Source organism: Colias croceus, chromosome 27 (genome assembly GCF_905220415.1).
Source record: "Colias croceus chromosome 27, ilColCroc2.1".
Lineage (NCBI taxonomy): Eukaryota > Metazoa > Arthropoda > Insecta > Lepidoptera > Pieridae > Colias > Colias croceus.
This window is the reverse complement of record NC_059563.1, coordinates 1,300,256-1,322,085: the sequence shown is the minus strand read 5'-3', so window position 1 is coordinate 1,322,085 and position 21,830 is coordinate 1,300,256. Positions and strand designations below refer to the sequence as shown.

At 36.4% G+C, this 21,830-nt stretch overlaps 2 protein-coding genes across 2 annotated transcripts; both read right to left on the bottom strand.

The window, feature by feature from the left end:
- Positions 1–17,116: 17,116 nt before the first annotated feature.
- LOC123703704 lies at positions 17,117–18,263 on the bottom strand. Its single transcript, XM_045651795.1, has one exon. The coding sequence runs from the start codon at positions 18,174–18,176 to the stop codon at positions 17,229–17,231; it is 948 nt and encodes a 315-aa protein (XP_045507751.1). The 5' UTR covers positions 18,177–18,263; the 3' UTR covers positions 17,117–17,228.
- Positions 18,264–19,993: 1,730 nt separating this feature from the next.
- On the bottom strand, positions 19,994–21,049 carry LOC123703708. Its single transcript, XM_045651799.1, has one exon. It carries the CDS (start codon positions 20,847–20,849, stop codon positions 20,040–20,042), a length of 810 nt encoding a protein of 269 aa, XP_045507755.1. The 5' UTR covers positions 20,850–21,049; the 3' UTR covers positions 19,994–20,039.
- Between the last annotated feature and the right edge of the window lie 781 nt (positions 21,050–21,830).

Below are 21,830 nucleotides of genomic sequence, written 5' to 3'. Positions count from 1 at the left end.
CAGACATTACGCGGTGTCTTATCAACTCCAACTACCATATTGTATTGCAACCTGGGCATCTAACAACTCTCTGCTATTAAACCCCGTCAAGTCCAAATCTATGGGATCATCGGGGCAAAGGGGCAGGTTCATAAAGAAAAAAATCTGAATTTGTCAATATCCATTGATGGCTTCCCGATTCAAGAAGTGGAAGAGACTCGTAATTTTGGAGTGATCTTTGACAGTAATCTCAAATTTGAAAGCCTTATTCTTGAAATTGTTTAAGGTTGCTTCTATCGTCTAAAAGTAACGCAACTTGCGTCCCTTTATTAATACGGATCTCCGACTTAGGTTGTGCGAGTCCCTTGTCCTTTCTAGACTCAATTACTGCATTAGCGTATTCGGGTCTTGTCTACTGGAACGGTCACGGAGGCTTTTGCAAAGAGTTCAGAACGCCTGTGCTAGATTCTACTTTAACATTCTTGCCAGGTCCCTCATAACACCTTTTCTGAACTCTTCAAAGATGCTTATAATGAGGAATAGACACAAGCTCTTCATGGCATGCTTCCTGTTTGATCTTGTGAAAACTAAACGCCCATTGTATATATTCGAGAAGCTCGTCTGACGTAAGGACACAAGCTGAAATCCTTTAAAATCTAATATTGATGTACTCTCAGTACCGAAGCATCATAGCATGGCTTTTCGTGGTTGCTTTAAATACTGTTCCACAAAATGCTGGAATAATATTCCGCCGCCTCTGCGTCAACTTCGATCCAAAATCACTTTTAAACAAAAGTTGAAACATCTACTTCTGGCAGAACAGTAGTTACTAACAGCATAGTATTTACCTAAAGCACCAATCAACCAATCAACCAATCAGCACAATATCTTATCATTTAAATTAATTTTTTTTTATGTATTAGCGGGCAAACGAGCTGGCGCGTCACCGGATTGATGCGATGATTGGCGCCGCCCATAATCACCCACAAGACCTGTACGGTTGCAGGTGTGTTGCCGGCTTTTTAGGGAAGAGTACGCTCTCTTTTTGAAGTACCCTAAGTCGTATCTGTCCGGAAATGATGTGCTTGGGCGGTCGTTCCACAGAGGAGTGGTGCGTGGTAGAAAGTTCCTCCTAAATCGCACGGTGGAAGAGCGCCAAGTATCCAGATGTTGAGGGTGATATTTCAACTTGTGGCGAGCAGTTTGATGGTGAAATTCAGCAGCCGGTATTGTTCCGAAAAAAAAAAAAACGGTCGTCGGTGACTTAACTGTCAAAACGTACATCAACAAGCTCCGTGAAAACAAATAAAAAATTGTGTCCAAACTGTTCTATTCTTGTGCCGTGTAGTGCAATTCTATGGAAATATATGTCTACAATACTCTTAAGAAGGATCACATTGCAAGTAATCAAACTACAATAATAAAACTAAAATCTTCTCTTTAACCTCAAAATAAATAACGGACTAAAAGTGACAGCTGTCGCTTGTCAACCTAAAGTCATCATTCCATCACTGCCAAGTGTCAACAACAGCGTCAGTGTTACCATACAGAAAATTACTACAGGGATACCGCACCAAACTTCAAATTTCCCCATATAATGGAACAAAAATTAGAATTATTTTTACTTAAAATAGACGAGAAGCTGGAAAAACAAGCGGAACTTATAACGCTCTCGGTAACTAAGAACGTTATGGACATGATAGACCAAAAAATGAAAACTACTTATTATCGAGGAAAACAATAATCTCAAAACTAAGATATCAGAACTTGAACAGAAGCTTAAACTTGCAGAAAAAGATAAAAGGAAGAACAACTTAGTCTTTTTTGGTATTGAGGAAAAGGGCAAATCTGAAACGGAATTAGTAGAGGAAATTGGGAAAATCATAGAAGATATGGGAGTACAAATCTGCATTTCAGAAATATGTAACGTGTACAGAATCGGACATCAAATTAAAAACAAAAACCGACCAGTTGTTGTTACCATCGCAAGCTTATGGAAAAAACATCTGATACTCATAAACAAACCAAAACTTCCCCCAAGCATCAACATCAAAGAAGATTTCCCCAAAGAAATCCTAGAGAAGCGTAAACAGCTACAACCCCTGGTCGAAGAAGAAAAAAAGAAAGGTAACATTGCTTATATAAAATACGACAAACTTATAGTGAAAAAGCCGAAAGAAAACAGGGAGAAAAGAAAAAGGGAATCCTCGGATTCACCAAAAACACAGAAGAAAAGTTATACAAAGGAATCGTTCAAGAATCGAACACCAACACAGCTACTTCCTAAAACCCAACCAAGAGACATTGTTAGACCGAATATACTAAACTATGTTGAAAGAGCGAGATCGGACCCTCAGCTAAATACTTCAAAAAACTAACTACTGACAGAAAGCACCGAAAACTGACGAAAACTACATCAACAAGTATTCAAACTCAACAAACAAAATGCCTCCCACCACGGCTGGTCCCCGCGGGAGACGTAGACCACCACCCTCCAACAAAAAGAACCCAAACCCTTAAAATTGCTACTTTAAACACTAGAACCCTTAGAACTGAAGAAAGTCTCCAAGAGCTTGAAAAAGCCCTTGAAAGCATAAACTGGGACATCCTAGGTATAAGTGAGATGCGACGACTAGAAGAAAAAATAGAAGAACGTAAAGACTACATCTTATTCCATAAAGGTGAAATAGCCGGTCACAGGGGCGTTGGTTTCCTAATTAAGAAGTCATTGAAACAACATATCCATGAACTTATTGGAATTTCCGACAGAATTGCCATCCTCAATATCAACATACCGGGATACCGTAAATTATGGTCAGTAATTCAAATATATGCTCCTACTGAGCAAGCAGCAAGAAGAGATACCATCCATTTCTACGAAGAGCTAGCAAAAACACTAAGAAATTATTCTTCTAACAACATACTACTAATGGGTGACTTCAATGCTCAAGTAGGTGAAAAACAATGTCTGGAAGAACACGTCTTAGGTAACTTTGGCCACGGTAAAAGAAGTCCAAACGGTGAACTTTTAATTGAACTGCTATTGGAGCACAACCTTACGCTTTTAAACAGTTTTTACAAGAAAAATACGAAAAATAAATGGACCTGGATCTCCCCCGATGGCAAATATAAAAATGAGATCGATTACATGGCAACAAATTGCAAAAATGCCTTCTCCAATATTTCAGTTTTGTCAAGATTTAACTTTAATACAAATCATCGTATGTTAAGAAGCATTATGAAACTAAATGTAACAAAACCACCTAGAAAATTTATTAAACCACAAAAATCAGAGCAATTTAACGAAGAAACTCTTAAAAATATTAGCGAACATATTAAAAAGGCAACTAAAGACTTGACAATTGAAGACCAAAATATAGATGTCCTGACAAAATATGGAATATTGGAAAAACAACTAAATTTAGCAAAACCCAAGAATATTAAAAACAATAAATACAACCTAACGAATCAAACATTACAACTAATAGAAGAAAGGAAAAAACTACTTTCTAACAAACCAAGAAAAGAAAATTTACATTTAATAACTAAAATTAGCAAGGAAATTAGAGAAAACATAAGAAAAGATAGAAAGGCGATACGACAACAAGCTTTGGAAAACCACATAAAGAGAACAGGAGGTGTAAAGAAAGCATTCAACGAATTAAAAGAAATAAATAAGGAATGGATACCTAAACTTAATGACGATTCTAGAACTGGAAATAAACGTCCTTCAACTCAACGAAAACATATTTCCGAAATAGCCACAAAATTCTACGAAAACCTATATGCAAATAGAGACAAAATTCAAAACAGTGGAAACTTACATAGAAATGACATTAAGCAAATAATCGAACCAGAACCTGATATAATTCCCAGTGAAATAGAAAAAGCTATTTACAGCCAGAAAACAGAAAAAGCATCGGGGCCAGATAAAATTTCTAACGAGCTTCTGAAAGGCACTATTAACGAATTATTACCAATACTAACTTCAATATTTAACGAAATAATTAAAACGGGTGTAATTCCAACACAATGGAAGCAGTCATACATCATTCTTATATTCAAGAAGGGTCACAAAGAAGACATAGGCAACTACAGACCCATAAGTCTGATGTCGAACATATACAAAGTCTTCTCTAAAATTTTACTGGGTAGGATAAGCAAAAAGCTTGATGAAAACCAACCACGTGAGCAAGCGGGATTTAGACAAAAATACTCTACTTTAGACCACATACATACAGTGAAGCAAATTATGGAAAAATATAAAGAATATAATAAACCATTGTATATGGCATTCGTTGACTATTCTAAAGCTTTTGATAGCATAAGTCACAGTGCAATATGGCAGAGTCTGGAACAACAGGGCGTACCTACTAAATATATTGACATCATTAAGAGCATTTATTCGCATAGTAAAGCAAGGATACAGCTCGAATTCCTTGGGAAGAGTTTCGGGATAGAGAGGGGAGTAAGACAAGGAGACCCTCTATCACCGAAACTATTCTCAGCTGTTTTAGAGAGTGTCTTTCGCAAGATGAACTGGGACAGCTTCGGCCTGAACATTGACGGCGTGAAACTTAACCATCTAAGATTCGCAGACGATATAGTTCTGTTTGAAGACGATCCCACAAAACTCGAAGAAATGTTAAAATCACTCAACGAAGAAAGTGTTAAAGTCGGCCTATTAATGAATAAAGATAAAACCAAGTTGCTCACAAACTCCAAACCAACACCTATAAAGATAGATAACCATACTCTCGAATATGTAGAGGAATATATATACCTAGGCCAGATTATTTGCCACAAGGATCAAACTTCAAAAGAAATCAATCGAAGAATAGCTAATGGTTGGAAGAAATATTGGTCACTCAAAGAAATCGTGAAATCTAACGGACTTAGTATGACAATTAAAAGAAAAGTATTTGACACTTGTATTCTCCCGGTTATAATATATGGATGCGAAACTTGGTCACTTACTAAACTGCACAGAGAGAAACTAGCGCGATGTCAAAGAGCCATGGAGAGGAGTATGGTAGGAATAAAATTAAGGGACAAAGTGAGAAGTAGCACAATCAGAAAGAAAACCCAAGTAACTGATATACTTAGACGTATAGACCAACAAAAGTGGAGATGGACCGGCCATATGATTAGAGACACACAAAATAAATGGAGCGCTACTGTTTCCAACTGGTGCCCCTGGGACGGCAAACGCAGCAGAGGTCGTCAGCAAACAAGATGGGAGGATGACCTAAAACTGACAGCGGGTCCACACTGGAGAAGAGTAGCGAGGGACAGAATCCAGTGGAAGATGTTGGAGGAGGCCTATGCCAAACGGCACACTGAACTAAGAGATATTTTATAATTTTATAATTGTATAGTGTATAAGAAAATATAATATGTAAGTATAGTGTATAAGTTTTTAGTTCAGAATAAATGGGCTTTTTATTTATTTATTTATTATTGTTCCGAACAGTTCGTCAGAGCATTCGCCTTGGTAGATGCGGTAAAATACGCAGAGAGATGCAACATCTCTACGGAGAGCCAAAGAGCCAGCGACGGCATTTACGTCTACAATCAAGAAGACCAAACAGCTACCAAATTCGGTTCTGTTTCTGACAGCATCATTGGTATCGCACAAGAAGTGGAAAGCGATGTTTTGTACATCCTAACCGAAGATAACAGCGTCTACAAGGTCACAGAGGAGGGTAATAAGAAAACCAAAATTGAAGACATCGTGAATGCTCAACAAATTATACTGGACTATGCGAACAATCTGTACTTCTACACCCCTGACAAGAAGGTACATGTATACACCTCTGAAGGCGTTAAAGATGTTACAGGACTTCCCCAAAACCCATCTAAAATTACCCTTATTAAGCCACCAATTCTTCTAGATAATGGAATTCCAGTTGTGGTAGATGCCGCCTCGTACATTATTAATGAGAATGTTACGACAGAAGACTACGGCGTTGATATTATCAAACCTAACGCTATACCTACTGCGTATGGTATGGAGGCTGCTTTAATCCAATACTATGCACATAATAAGAAACTATACGAGTACAATATGCTCGCAATAGTATTAAGTTCCATTCTTGAGGAACTTAAAGATTTCTTGGGTGACAAAACTGACAGCATTCAGAGTATCGCCACACAAAAACGAAAGGATCTCCGGAAGAAGGCTTAAGATTATTAAAGTTGCTGAAGGTAAAGATGAGCTTTGCTTAAAATAAAATATCGTTTGTATGTATGTTTCTTATTTGAATTCCCTTTTTATATTTTTGTACTAAGTATAAGCACACCCCGGACACTCCATACAAAATTATAGTTTTGACAGTCACACTGTAGAGACTGCAAATGTGTGTGTAAACTCTTTATGGTTGGCACATTTGTGACTAGCGTAAAAAAAAATTCGCGTTTTTCTGATGAAATACATCCGTAAACAGCACAATATCTAACCATTTTCTACGAAAAACGATAATCACAAATCCAAAATAATAAAATTGCTTTATGTCAATTTGTCAATCTTCGTTGCGTTTCGTCTAAAGACGTCGTTGGTATCGTCCTTGCGGGGAAATGGGTACCATAACATGTCTGATCGTGCGGGGTGAGGTAAGTGTTTAATTTTGGCGGGAGGCGGAGAGTGTCCGTTCTGTAGCGTTTAGCTACTATTATGTATTCTGTGGTGTAAGCTCATTTTCTAATATAAAAATTGTAAATATTTAGCACATTGACAGCCAGTTTCACCGCTTGATGATAAATTCACTATTATTTTTAAAACTTTTCAACTTATATTTTAAAACATTATTTGTTATTTTAACTGACAGATCGCTAAAACATATACTGTCCAATGCTTAAAGACTTCTTAGATGATAATTTTATAAAGTATATCTAGGTATATTGTATTGTTTGTTAACCGACTTCAAAAAAAAGGAGGAGGTTATCAATTCGGCCGGTATGTTTTTTTTTATGTATGTACACCGATTATTCCGAGGTTTCTGAACCGATTTACGTGATTCTTTTTTTGTTCGATGCGGGATGGTGTCGAATTGGTCCCATAAAAATTTTATTCGGATAGGCCCAGTAGTTTTTATTTTATAAGCATTTTTGTCTGCATTTGTAAATGTTGCAAGTGCAACTTTGAAGTCGGTTGTTTTTAACGCAGTTATCACTTGATTGTATTACAACTTACATCTATGCAAGTTGAAGCTAGTAAATCCCCTACCATAAATCGATTGACTACTCATTTCACAAGTTATTTGTGTTGCTAACACTGTGCGATACGAATAAGTTAATAAGTTACTGCTTGTTCTAAGCGAGTATGTCTTGTATTTAAAAAGTTTTAGGAGCTTTTTTGGATGCCAATATATCACTAGAAAATTACAAGAGTCGAAATCAAAAGCTATTTGCTTAAGGTTTTGCGCATGTGAGTTTTTTTATAAAAAAAACATAGTCTCTTTAAATTTTAAAGAGTGCATCCTAAAAAGAAACATGCGCTTGTTAAATGTACTCTATAATTTCTTTATACGTCATGAGAAAATGTAATAAGCTGTATTATCTATACATACATATAATAAATCTGTAGAAGGGTCAATTCTGTACATTGAAAATATTGAAAAAATAAATAGCAGGGGTGTTACTGGATCGATACCAAACCCAAATATGTGATTAAAAAAATTTTTGTCTGTCTGTCTGTCTGTCTGTCTGTCTGTCTGTCTGTCTGTCTGTATGTGAAGACATCACGTGAAAACTAACTGTTCGATTTCGATGAAACTTGGTATTAATATTATACCTTATTAGCCTGGGCGTAAAATAGGATACTTTAAATCCTGGAAAAATACGTAGAAAAAAAATTAATCTTAATTTTTCAGTTTTATCCATAGACGTTTTTTTGTAGAACCGCGAACACACGTTGCGTATTATTATAGGCCTAGCCGTATTTGGGTCCAATAGATATTTATAAGATGTCATTGTCAGAGTTACTCAAAATGGAGAAATAAACCATCCACGCAAAGACCGACATCCGCGCGGACGGAGTCGCGGGCGGAAGCTAGTATTAACTAAATTATAAACATCAAAACATAAAGTTTTTATTATTGCAATCCTTTTAAAAAACCTAGCAATTTAATCATAAACGAACCAAAATTGGATTATAATAATTTAAACTTAAATCACACTTTAGAGATGTTAATTACCAAAGATCAATAAATACCTATTCGACAATTACGACATCATATTGTAATAGATGATATTATATTTTTAAATTGGTTGCGGAGTTTTTGCCCAATTATATAACAATAATTAATTATACGAAATATTTTGTCTAGCACGTATTATTTGTTTTCAAACCAAGATATAAGGAAATATTTAAATCCTTTGTTATGAAATAAAATAAACATGCGAGTTTTATAGATTTGATATTACCTATACATAATAATTAAACCCAATAAATTATTTAAATAATTATCACGGACTATTAAATAATTACAACATACAACGTAAATATAATAATCAACAAACGTAAATTAATATTAACAAGACATAATTAATAATAATATCTATTTACTTAATTCCTCCTTTAATAAGAAAAGAAAAGGAAACGGTCAGAATTCTTAAAAAAAACTAAATTGTATTTTCTAGGGTTTGATTTTACGCGAGTATTATACATTTAGAGATTAAAGACTTTTAACGGATTTTAAACGCGATTTATTCATTATATTATTTTCCCGACGTTTCGAACACTTTACAGCGAGCTCGAGCGTGGTCACGGGGAGACTCCCCGAAAAATACTAAATTATAAAACGTTATAAATTAAATAGACCGGGAGATATTGACACAAAATTTCGAGTCATTTGTAACAGGATGGCGGTTCTACAGGGGTCTTAGTACGCAATGACAAAAAGAAAAACGATGGTGTGAACGCTGGTACCGGCGGCTTAGTCGCGTGGGCGTTAGTCGAACTTGTCGGAAAAAAAGAGAAGTCAAACGATTTGTAACACAAAAATTTTAGAATTTACCGATAGCCCATAAAAAAGAAGTAGGCGGTAGTGTCATGCCATACTTTTCCGGTGTGACTTACAGCCCGCCATACCGACGCGAATCTGTTGATTTAAAAAAAAAACAATTAAACTATTTGTACCAGGCTAACTTTTGCACAGGTAACCATCGTCGTGCAGCCATTTACGAAAATCGCCATGCCATACTTTTCGGACGATTCCAAATGGTCGCCATACCGCCGAAAACCTGCAAATTTTTTTTTTCGCCGAACCATTTGTACCACCCTAAATTTTTTTTCAACAACTCCTGAATGATTATAAATAGAAGTGTGATAATGCCATACCTGTGGGAGGTGGCGAATGTGTATAAGATTTTGACGTGACAACGTCTGCCGGGTGACACTTCAAGAAACTGCGTTACGCTCCGCTCACGTTATGCGCTCACAATGAGAGCGAGTGAGAGGCACGCGTCACTTCCACTCGGGCATGGTTAGCTCGCCTAAGAGCGAGAAGACAGACATAAAAAGTCGTTGTCACGTAAAACTTTCGCCCGTATACCGACTTTACAGGCAACCAATTTTTTTTTTTTTTATTGTAAGATTTTATTCGTATTTTGAACGATTAGTAACAGTATGGCACTAATTTTTCCTGTAAGTTTGAGGTTCAACGAAAATAAATACAAAATTTCAAAGATCTAGGTGGTGGAAATCTTCACTTATATAAATTAATACTAAATTAATTTTTCAAGTATGACAGCACTTTTTCCCCCTACTAGAAGTATGGCAAATATAATAATGGTCACATTTTATCAAATACTCTCCAAAAATCCAAATGCAATACTGGTACAAAAGTTTGGCGAAATAAATTTTTTTTTGCAGATTTTCGGCGGTATGGCGACCATTTGGAATCGTCCGAAAAGTATGGCATGGCGATTTTCGTAAATAGCTGCACGACGATGGTTAACTAAGACCCCTGTAGAACCGCCATCCTGTTACAAATGACTCGAAATTTTGTGTCAATATCTCCCGGTCTAAAAATCGTAGGGTGGTTTTAAGTTTTAACCACTGGGAATATAAATGATTTAAATGAGAGGGATTTACAAATCCTAGAATAGTTTTTTAGAATTTCAAAGAAATTGTTAAAAACAGACTTTGTTTAACAAAAAAAATTTTTATGGCCGATCTAAGATATAATGGAGTAAGTGTTATACCACGTTAGAATCCTTATTAAATGCGCTAACTTTTAAAGCTACTTGCCAAACTGGAGTAGTACATTTTTTTTTCAGGACGATCAGTTGAAGTAGTGCGAAAAATTAATTTTGAAAACTTGGTACGGTATAAAATGACATTTTCCATGACAGTTGGAGTGATCGGCACAGGGTTTAGGATCACAGGTTACATAAAACACTATTCGGGATGACGTAAGAGAAAAAAAATTGGCAAAAAGTAAATATTTGTAAAAACAGGAATGAAAAAACTGTCACATGGTGTACATTTTCTGGAATTAAATAAAAAAATCCATAACTTCAAAAATACATGACTTAATTTTTTTTTTCAATTTTTCTGATAACTGGTGTGGCATTGCCTTTCAGAAAATTTCGGCTTGACGTCGACTTCTGGGACACCCTGTATAATACTATACTATAGTATATTCCTAGGGCAGGCGGAAATTCGTACAATGACACGAAGTATTATGTTATCATCAAAATAAAACGATACCTATCGCTCTTCATACACTACTTTATCGTTTACGCAGCGTACCGCTTTTCATGGTACAAGGTGAGGTGAGCGACGCGGTCGTTCAGAGATAACAAACTTGTTTTGACATGTCTGGATGAGGTGCGGATAATATAAATAAAGTAAATAATTCACTAATTTCATAAGATGTTACTAAAATAATTATTATTTTTTTATTATAAAACACTTAGAAGTTAGAACCTAAGAGCAGAAGTGGTCTAACATTTTTTTTTTGTTGTAAATTATTTATTTATTTATTTATGCTTTATTGTACATACATACCAGGGCAAGCAAACTTAGTCTAAAATTTTATACAATAATAACACACGGGCACATATGCACGAAAAGGCGGCCTTATTGCTCAAGAGCAATCTCTTCCAGGCAACCCTGATTGTAAGGAATGTTGAACGAGTACGCGTTGGCGCAAATTCAATGTCTAAATAATTGATACATTGTACAAATAACTAATTTATATACAATACAAAAACAAGAGATATAATAATATAATCATAGTCATACATCTATTGATATATTAAAATATTATATTTAAAAATAAATATATACAGATAACATAAAACATATAATAAATATATATATATAAATATAAATACATATACTAAATATACCAAATAACACAAAATATTATAATATAATAAATGATGTCTCATACATAAATATAATATCGAGAGAAATAAATTAAACATAGCAACACAATATTATAATGATAAGAAATGGCTTTTAACCAGAGCTTTAAAACTACTAATATTTTTCGCCCGCCTGATGGATTCAGGCAGAGCGTTCCAAAGTTGAATAGCACGAACAGTAAATGAGGAGCCGTAGAAATTTGAGCGATGAACCGGTGTAGAGAGAGTTAGAAGATTGGAAGAGCGAAGAGAGATTGAGCTATTTTCACTAAGATAATGAAACTGATTTTTAAGATAAACAGGTGTTTTAGGGTCAAACAGAACACAGTACAGAAGCTGAAGTATGTGGGCGTCCCGGCGAAGACGGATGGGGAGCCAGTTAAGTTTTTTGCGATATTCCGAGACATGGTCAAATTTACGCAATCCGAAAATAAATCTAATGCAGAAATTTTGCAGCCTCTCAAGGATGTCTAACTGGTACTCAAAAAGATCAGGGAATGAGGAATCGGCGTAGTCAAGGAAGGGAAGCAGAAGGGATTGGGCTAACGCAATTTTGGTGGAGATCGGTAGGAAGTTACGCAAGCGGCGCAACGAAGATGCACCAGCAAAAACTTTCTTGCGGATTTGCATGATGTGCTCCGACCAAGATAAGTTCTGGTCAAGGTACAAACCAAGGCTTTTAACTATTTTGCTGAAAGGAATGCGGCAACCATCAACCACAACATCCGGCAAGCAATCCCATTTAATTTTGCTCATAAGCGGCTTACTGCCAAGTACAATGATTTTAGTTTTTACGGGATTTACCTTTAAGCCATGTTCCTTGCTCCAATTGACGATGGCTGCGAGATCAGAGTTAGTACGGAAAATCGCTTCAGGAAGTTCAGGCAGTGACACGTGCGAATATAGTTGGAAATCGTCTGCGTACATATGATAAGGAGAAGTTATGTTATTGGAGATAGAGTTTATAAATATTGAGAAAAGGAGAGGAGACAACACGCCACCTTGCGGAACCCCGGCATGAACATTGCTCCAGGAAGAGGTTAGGTTCTCCACTAGAACACGCTGCCGACGTCCCTGCAAGTAACTACGAAACCAATCAATAGTCGTTGGAGATATGTTAATAGAGCGTAGCATAGCCAACAAAACCTCGTGATCGACGGTGTTAAAGGCGTTGCTAAAGTCTAGCAACGTAAGGATTGTTAACTGCTTATTGTCGAAACCCAAGCGTATGTCATCAGTGATTTTAATAAGAGCAGTGGTCGTGCTATGACCTGGGCGGAATCCAGATTGATAAGGATTAAGGAGATTGTGGGAATTAAGGAAGCGGCTTAACTGCTCCTGCACTAACCTTTCCAAGACTTTAGACAGGAAAGGCAGTATAGCAATGGGTCGGAAGTCTGAGGGACATACAGGATTTAAGGTCTTAGGGAGAGGCAAGATGTGTGCATCTTTCCAATAAGCTGGAAATGTGCCCGTGGAAATAGAAGAGTTAAGGATGTGCGTAATAACAGGATTAATGATGGAAAGGATAGGAATAATCATGCACCGACCAATGCAATCACTACCAACAGCCTTAGAGGTAATAGACAATATGCTCTTCTTAACACCACAATCCGAAAATTGACTTAAGACAAACGGTAGATAGTCTGGAGACGGTAATGAATTGAGAGAGCTTAAGGTGCGCGCTTTAGAATTAGTGTCAAAATCCAAGAGAGGATTAGAAAAATGGGAATTAAGTTTATCGATAGAAACCGTGTCTGGAAGGGAACTTTGCGCAGCCTTGCCGATACCAAGGGATTTGAGAAATTTCCACATTTTGGATGGATCGCCGTTTTCGATCGATTCAGAGATGTGGCGTCGTTGAGCATCCCTACATAATGTATTGCAGCGATTTCGTATGCTCTGATACTTTTCTCGGTTGACATCAGAATCGAGCAACTTTAATTTTGATTTCGCACGTGCTTTCTTTTTTAAAAGTGCTTTGAGCTCAGCTGACATCCATGGCGCTGGTAAATGCTTCACCTTGACTGGGCGCAAAGGAGCATGTTTGTCAAATAGGTTCAGAAGTAGAGAGTTAAATAACGCAACCTTCTCGTCAATGGAACCTGCTGAATAAATGACTGACCAATCGGTATCAGCGGCATCTTCACAAAGACGATCTACATTGATTTTACCAAAATTGCGCCGCATAATGATACTAGGCCTAGCTTTGGGAGGCTTTAACTTATAGGAAAGGAAGATTAAATCGTGGAAGGAGAACAAATCAGCTGAGCACTGACCATGCTTAGCGACAAGTTCAGGAGACGAAACTATGATAAGGTCAAGAAGGGAGGGAGAACAATTTGGTAGGGAATGGGTAGCGTTAAGAGGAAGGATTTTTAGGTTAAAGGAATCAACAATGGACATTAACTTTTTGCTACGTAGATCACCCTTGAGAAGGCAGGTATTGAAATCGCCCATAAATATTACATGTTTATAGGCAGGGGTATAAATATCAAGAAGATGGTCAAAAGACGAAAAATAGTTGACGGTTAAATTAGGAGAATAAAAAACACCAAGGAGAATTTTCGTATTGGATAAGGATACCTCAAGTAAAAGGTGCTCAGCCGCATCAGCAGGAGGAGGTTGAGGAGAGCTACTAATTATGGAAAAAGGAATATGCGAACGTAAATAGATAGCTACTCCACCCCCAACCCTACCAATGCGGTCATTGCGAATTAATTGGAATCCTGGGAGACTATAAGATAAAGAAGGTAAACAAGGTTTTAACCAGGATTCCGAAATTAAAATAGCGTGAAGAGAATTACAATCAAAAGAAGCTAATAGTTCGGGAAAGTGAGCCGGGATACTTTGAGCATTGATATGAACAACGTTAAAGTTCTTATGACCATTGTCGAAAAGAGAGGGGACATTTAAGGGAGAAGATGTACTGTGAAAGCTGTCATCCCCTGACAGCTCTTCGATCGATGAAATTGAAATAAATGAGTCGCTAGAATTGCTGTAGTTTAAAGACATCATAAAAAAATAATAATATTAATAATAAGGGCGTAGGGATGTGACGACCCCATCGCCCACGGTTGGAATATCTATTGTCTATGTGACAATAGATATTCCACCCGTGCAGTCAGTCAACCCGCAGGACGCCTTGTGGCGGGGTGTCGGGGAGTAGCGACCCCGCGGGAACCGAGTGCTCCCGGGGGAGGCCCCTGTCTTCATCTCCGGCTTGCCTTCACCGGCCGGTCGGAGTGAAGCCTGACGAGGACAGGACCCCCACCTCTGGCTTGCCTTAACCGGCCGGCCAGAGTGGAGTCGCGAGAGCTTTTAGCTCGAAGGGTGGATGCGAAGCGTAAGTGGCGAGTGGGCACGTGATGCTGGACCCTCAGGGAGCGCGTGATCGTCGTTTAAAGTCCAGGGACGCCTCTCCACCCTTAGCTGCTCACAATATGTTGCCCCCTTGTCGCACTATTGCAGCGACTTATTTCGGGGGCCCATACAGTGAGAGGGCGAGTCACCACCTGCCAACAATTTTTTGCTATATTTTAGTAGAAAGGCAGGTGCCATAGTCTTCCATAGTCCTAAATTCCGGTCCATTAACATCCCTTCCATAGCCCAGTTTATTTTGTTTCCTCATCTTGCAATAGTCCTACATCGGCCGCGGACTGCCTAGGGCTGTATCTCTATAGTGCAGTCATGGGCAGGCTGCGGCTGGTGTCCCCCAACACATTAAAAATCTCAAAGGGCCTCTGCGTGTTGGATCCGTGTCCCCACGTAAGCCTTCCAAAGATCCGGGTACCGTCCTTCTGGTGGTACCCGAGTATTATGGAAATGAGAAACTTAATAATAAAATACAATATAAAAATACTACTTATAAATTGAAAAAAAATAAATATTTATATACCTACTAAATAAATACATCAATTAAAACTATAAGATAATAAAAAATAAGCGTAACCTGTTAAACAAACCATTACCACCAGTTTCGTAAGAGATGGGACACTTAAAAATAGATACAATATACTTAATACCAAAAGGCAAGTATCCAAAACTGCAAGGTTATAAGATTGACTTTGAAGTGTTGACATCTGACAACTGTCATATTATGTCACCAATGAAACATAACAATTTATAGTACCTACCTACCTGTAGAGTGAAATAATAAAAGTAAACAAGTACTACCTACATTAAAAGTTAGAAAAGAAAAACAAAAGGTTTGATAACAGTTTCAATTTAGAGATTAACAGAGGAAGAGGAATGAAAAGTTAGACATATAAATAGAATAGTACATTGCATATGGAAATTAAAGTTTAAAAGAAATAGATAAAAACAATGGGGTTTGAATACACAACAATAAGATACCTACAGGATCTACTTAGCACGACCAAATCTCTTTGGTCTAATATTGGACGCCGTTTTGGACTCCTTGTGGATGTTAGACGTGGAACCAGCCGCACCAATGGAAGAACTTGTATGATTGGAGGGAATTTTATCCAGATCAGCCATCAGAGTGATTTTTCGCTTGGACCCATCATCAAGTTGCACGACAATACTCCCATCCTTTGTCCAACAATTTGTAATGCCAAAGCGGGCTCTGGCTGCCACAAAGATATTATGTCTGTCTTTGGTTAAAAACTCAGATAGCGTGAAACCGCTTCCCTTTAGTTCAGTTTTGGAGTACCAAATGCTATTTCTTTTAACAATGTCCTTGAATTTGATAACTATAGGTCTTGGCTTGTCTTTCTTAGAGAAACCCAAGCGATGACAACGGGATATAACATCTTCATTCAAGTCAAGATTTTTTAGATTATCGGTCAAGATTTTTATGGCTAATTTGGTGGGATTCTCCTTACTATCTTCTGGCACACCATGAATCAATAACATTTTCCTGCGACTTCGCATTTCCAAATTATTCAACTGGTTTGAGAGAAAAGCAATTTGAGTTTGCAAAGTCTTGAGGGATGACAACACAAAAGACTGAAATGCATTGAATTCAGCTGCCAGTCTGGATGTTGGGCTACTGGAGGCAGGTTGTGAGTTATTGCTGCTGATATTCTGCAGATCACGCTGAAACTCCGCCATTTTCTTATTAAATGTAGCAGTCATTTCCATCATAGAGTGTTGAACAGAATCCATAGTGAGTTTATATAAAGTGAATAGTGCAGTTTAAGTGTCAAAGAGTTGAAATTGATATATGGAGAGAACACTGGCAGGTAAAGGCTTTCAACTAGCACATTTATATATGGAAAAACTTTTAAAAATAAGTAAAAATAGAATTTAAAGTATCAGACACAGCAAAAATACGTTATTATTTTTTGTGCGCCTACCCGCGAAAAAGTAGTAAATTGTGTCAAACCTACAGCTTACTGCAAAGTAAGTTAGATATAATCAAGTCAAAGTCAAAGTGTTATGTAATGTAGGTTACTGAAATAAAGATTTTCACTTTCACTTTCACCCTTTAATAATGTTCTCAGGTTACACAAAGGTTGGTTACCCCTGTTAGGTCATTGTACGAATTTCCGCCTGCCCTAGGAACATACCTATGTAATATCAACAAATAGGAAATATGTACCTATTGAAGATACTACCACAGTATTACAATATTGGTAATACTGTGATACTACAATGAATTTTTAAATTAGAGATCTGTGGTAATAGACAGAGGTGCGTTTTGTTCAAAGTATTTTTTTTTTTACATTTTTACTAAAGTTTCTAAATCAATTTCAGTGTTTCAACAATTTTCTGATGTTTTGAAATAAAATAACTATTCAGCTATTTAAATTTTTATTACAATTACGTTATTTAAATCTCAGATTACTTATTCTTTATTCTTATTCTTGAATCGTTTTTCTGCAGCAATTCTTATCAAATCGTCACTTTTAATACCAGCATTTTCCCACTGTGTATGGCAATTGATTTATTTCATAGATTTTCTTGTTATATCCGTAGTATTGGACAATCGTACCTTCTAGAGTAAAAGCAGTAGGTTGGAAATCAGTAGTGAATTCAACTTGAGGTGATGTACTGAAAGTTCCGTTTGCGTAAACACTATAGAATTTATAGTCAACAAGAATTGGAAGAAAATCGTCAAGGCCCACCAGATATTTCGCCAGAACAAGGCTGGAATGCTCTTCAGGCAAACCGGTGACTTGTTTAACTCCCTCAGACGTTCGCACATAAAGTTTCTTGTCAGTAGTATAGAAGTACAGATTGTTTTGACTGTCTATCACTAATTGCTGAGCGTTTTTGACATCTTCGAGTTTCTCCTTTTTGTTTCCATTGTCAGTGACTCTATATACGGTTTTGTCTTCAGTTAAGATGTATAATACATCGGTTTCACTCTCTTTATCGATAGCAATGATATTGTCAGTGATTGAGCCGTACTTTTGAGCAGATTGGTCTTCATCGTTGTAAAGGTACAGACCGTCACTTGCAGCTAAGAAGACTGAAGACGTATTGTCACCAACTGAAGCAGCAGCATCTCTTCCGTTTTCCAGAATCTTCTTCGCTTTGTTGTTTTTCAATACGTATAAGCCTTGGTAGTTCAGTTTACCGCTTTCGTCAACATCAGCTTCAATAAAGAATAAGGTTAAGTTACCCGCTACTTTGGGATTGAAATGAATTGCTTTTTTCACTATAGAATCAAAGTCGTCGAAATTTAAGGAGTTCACAGGAACCACTATCTTGACTATGTCGTGTTCGCCTGTGTACTTGACCAAATTTTCTGGGAACTGTTCTTTCTTCACAATGATACAATAATTGTAAGTTGTAGGGGCGGCATGAGCCAGCCCGAGTAGCAAAAGCGCGGCAAAAATTTTGAGCTTCATCGTTTCACCTGAAAATTAGAATAATATGAATTTAATATATATGTTATACCATATACAGTTGTCCCTGAAATCAAATTTATCTAGACTGAAGAAAATAATAATTTATCGTAACTATCTCGATGTTCTAATATTCCATATTTATCTTTAATACACTGCACGAATAATAACTACGATATATTCCTAGTTATTTTAAATTTTAATATAAACAGATCATTATATAATTGACTCCTGTACCAACAATATTATCAAATACATACTTATTTCACAAAATGGTCGCATTTCATGAAATGATTGAATGCCAATAATTGGCCACATCATGATGTGGTTTGAGCAGATCAATGATAACAAATCGTTTCTCGAGATGGCCAACTAAACGCGCGGTTTTTTCATATTATATCCTACTATATTATTATAATTGTTTCTTTTCTAAAAAGCACTTCTGGCAAATTATTATAACAAAGTCTAACCTAACATAACCTAACTGTTTTCTATTACAAAAACGATTCGGTTCCGGCACTCGCCGGCCGCTGCCGCGGCACTAACTTGAATGACAATAAACAAATTCTAAATTTAATTAATTAAAATTTAAATATCCTGAATTTTTTAAATATTTTATCGACTCCCTATATTTTATACGATCTGGCCAAATGTGGGTGACAAAATCGTAAAACATTGACGATTTGACGATCTGGTCAAACTAATATGTTGGCCACATCATGAAATGCGACCATTTCACGAAATGATCAATCATTTCATGAAATGGGTAAATCTACGATATGCCCACGACATATACATGCTGGAAGGTGAAATGTCAATGATAAAGTATTTTAGAATATTGTTTGTACAGGAGTCAATTATATAATGATCTGTTTATATTAAAATTTAAAATAACTAGGAATATATCGTAGTTATTATTCATGCAGGGTATTAAAGATAAATATGGAATATTACAATTCGGAAATAATGAAGTTCAGTAATTAAAACTTGGGAAAATAAAAAAAAAGGATAGAAAAAATGGCACATCTAACTTCAGCTTGGTAACTATGCATACGGGAAAATAACAAGAACGTTTGAACGGATTTTAACGGCTTGGAGTTGGTAATAACTTTCAAAAATTGAACTAGTAAAGTTAAGTAAAACTTTCTAATAAGCCTCTTTGTAGACGGACAAACACACTATATTTTAAATATATAGATATAATTTTAAAAGATGTGAAATACTTACTGTCTCTTCAGGAAATGTGTATTTTTTTTGCAAAATGCTTAGTTATATACATGGCTGATAATGTGGTTATCATTATTGTTTATACAATTGACAATTGACGATAGGTAGTATGAAATTAGATATTAGGCCGGGAGATACTGACACAAAATTTAGGGTCATTTGTAACAGGATGGCGGTTCTAAAGTGTCTTAGAACGCAATAACAAAAAAAATTATGGTCAGAACGCTGGTACCGGCGGACTAGTCGCGCGGGCGTTAGTCGAACTCGTCGGATAAATAGCGAAAGTCAAACGATTTGTAACACAAAAATTTTAGAATTTACCGATAGCCCATAAAAAAGATGTAGGTGGTAGATAGTGTCATGCCATACTTTTCCGGTGTGACATAGAGCCCGCCATACCGACGCGAATGCGTTGATTTAAAAAAAACAATTCAATCATTTGTAACAGGCTAACTTTTGCACAGGTAACCATCGTGCATCGTCGTGCAGCCATATACGAAAATCGCCAAGCTATACTTTTCGGACGATACTTATTTTTACATTCAGCTATGAATGTTTTAAAATATTTCAGGTGTTTCGAAATAAAATGAAAATTCAGTTATGTGATTGTTTTATTTTAAATAATATTTAAAACTCAGCTTAAACCTTATTCTTTTGGGCCCGTTTTTCAGTAACAAACTTAAGTAAACCATCGGGCTTTTCACTCCTTTTAGATTCCTCTGCATTCAATAATGCAACTACATTGAATTCGTAGATTTTCTTATCATAAGCATGATATTGGAAGAGTGTCGCTTCTGGGCCAAAAGCAGTGGGCATGAAATCAGGTGCGAATTCAAGACCATAGAATTCGCTAGTTCCATTCTTGTAAACAATGTAGAGATCACGATCAACGAGTACCGTAAGACCCTCTTCAAGAACAACCGGGCAATTGACCAGCACAATGCTGGAAGGATTTTCTGGCAAACTGTCAATTTGTTTCACTCCTTCAGATGTTCGCACATGTACTTTCTTGTCAGGTGTATAGAAGAACAAATTGCCTTCGTTGTCCAGTTTGATTTGTTGCGCGTTTTCAATATCTTCAACTTTTTCTTTCTTGTTACCGTTGTCAGTGACTTTGTATACAGAATTGTCTTCAGTTAATATGTATAATACCTCGCCTTCGCTCTCTTTAGCGATACCAATCACACTGTCAGTAATAGAGCCGTACTGTTGCACTGAACGGTCTTCACCATCGAAGAGATACACACCGTCACTTGCAGCTAAGAATACTGTTTTCTGATCATCAACTGAAGCAGATGCATCTCTTCCGTTTTCTAGAATCCTCCTCGCTACACCGTTCTTTAATGCGTATAGACCGTGGTAAGTACGCTTTCCGCTTTCATCAATGTCAGCCTGAGCAAAGAAAATGGTTACTTTGTTGATATCTTCTGAGGTCTTATACGATTTCATAGCCTCATCTATGGCAGAACTCAGGTCGTCAAAGTTTAAAGCGTTTAGGGGAACCAATAGGTTGACTATTTCATGTTCGCCTGTGTACTTGACATATGATTCGGAAAAGTATTGCTTTGTGATAATCGTAGCATCCCTTTCGGGAGGGGCGGCGCAGGCAAGCCCAAATAGTAAAACCGCGGTAAAAACTTGTAGCTTCATCGTGTTACCTGAAATAGAGAATGATATGGGTTACCATGACGTCTTATAGCAGTATTGTTTCCAGTATGGGAAAAAGATGGCGCTAGACAACAGGGGATGAATTTAAATACTGATAATAAAACAATTGCTCTTAAAATCGATTCTTACTATGTAGGGGAAAATCGATGATGCTTTGTCGTATCTAAATAAATATGAGGGGTTTAATAAATATCATCACCTTATAATTAGAAACAAAAAAGTATTATATTTACTAATATCATCATAATACTGTAATATTAAACAAATCTAATCATATTTTGTAGAAGCCAGCATATCATTTTATTAATTAAGAAAACAGTATATGAATAAAAACGGATAATTTTATAAAATGGTAGAGTATGGATAAACCAATATAAAAAATTAAAAGACGTGATAAGTATATACTTACTGTTTCTTTTTGATATGCTGATTTTTTTGCAAATTGCTTATATTTATAAATGGCAGATAATGTGTTATCATATATGTTTATATATTGGGTTAAATATTTAATTTAGACATAGTGTAAGAGCTTGTGCATACAATTTATCTATTATAGATTAGCAGAAAAAGCGACGAGCGTACCCCGATAAAGAAGTTTCACTTCAAAAATGTTTAAAACTCATTTTAAGTGTGTATTTTATTTTATCATTTTTTAATTAATGCCCTTTTGAAAAATAATATTCGATTCTTCAAGATGAAAGAGTCATTCGTGTCAACTAGATGATGAGAATTTTAGCAAGAAAAAAAAGTTAAAGTAACGTT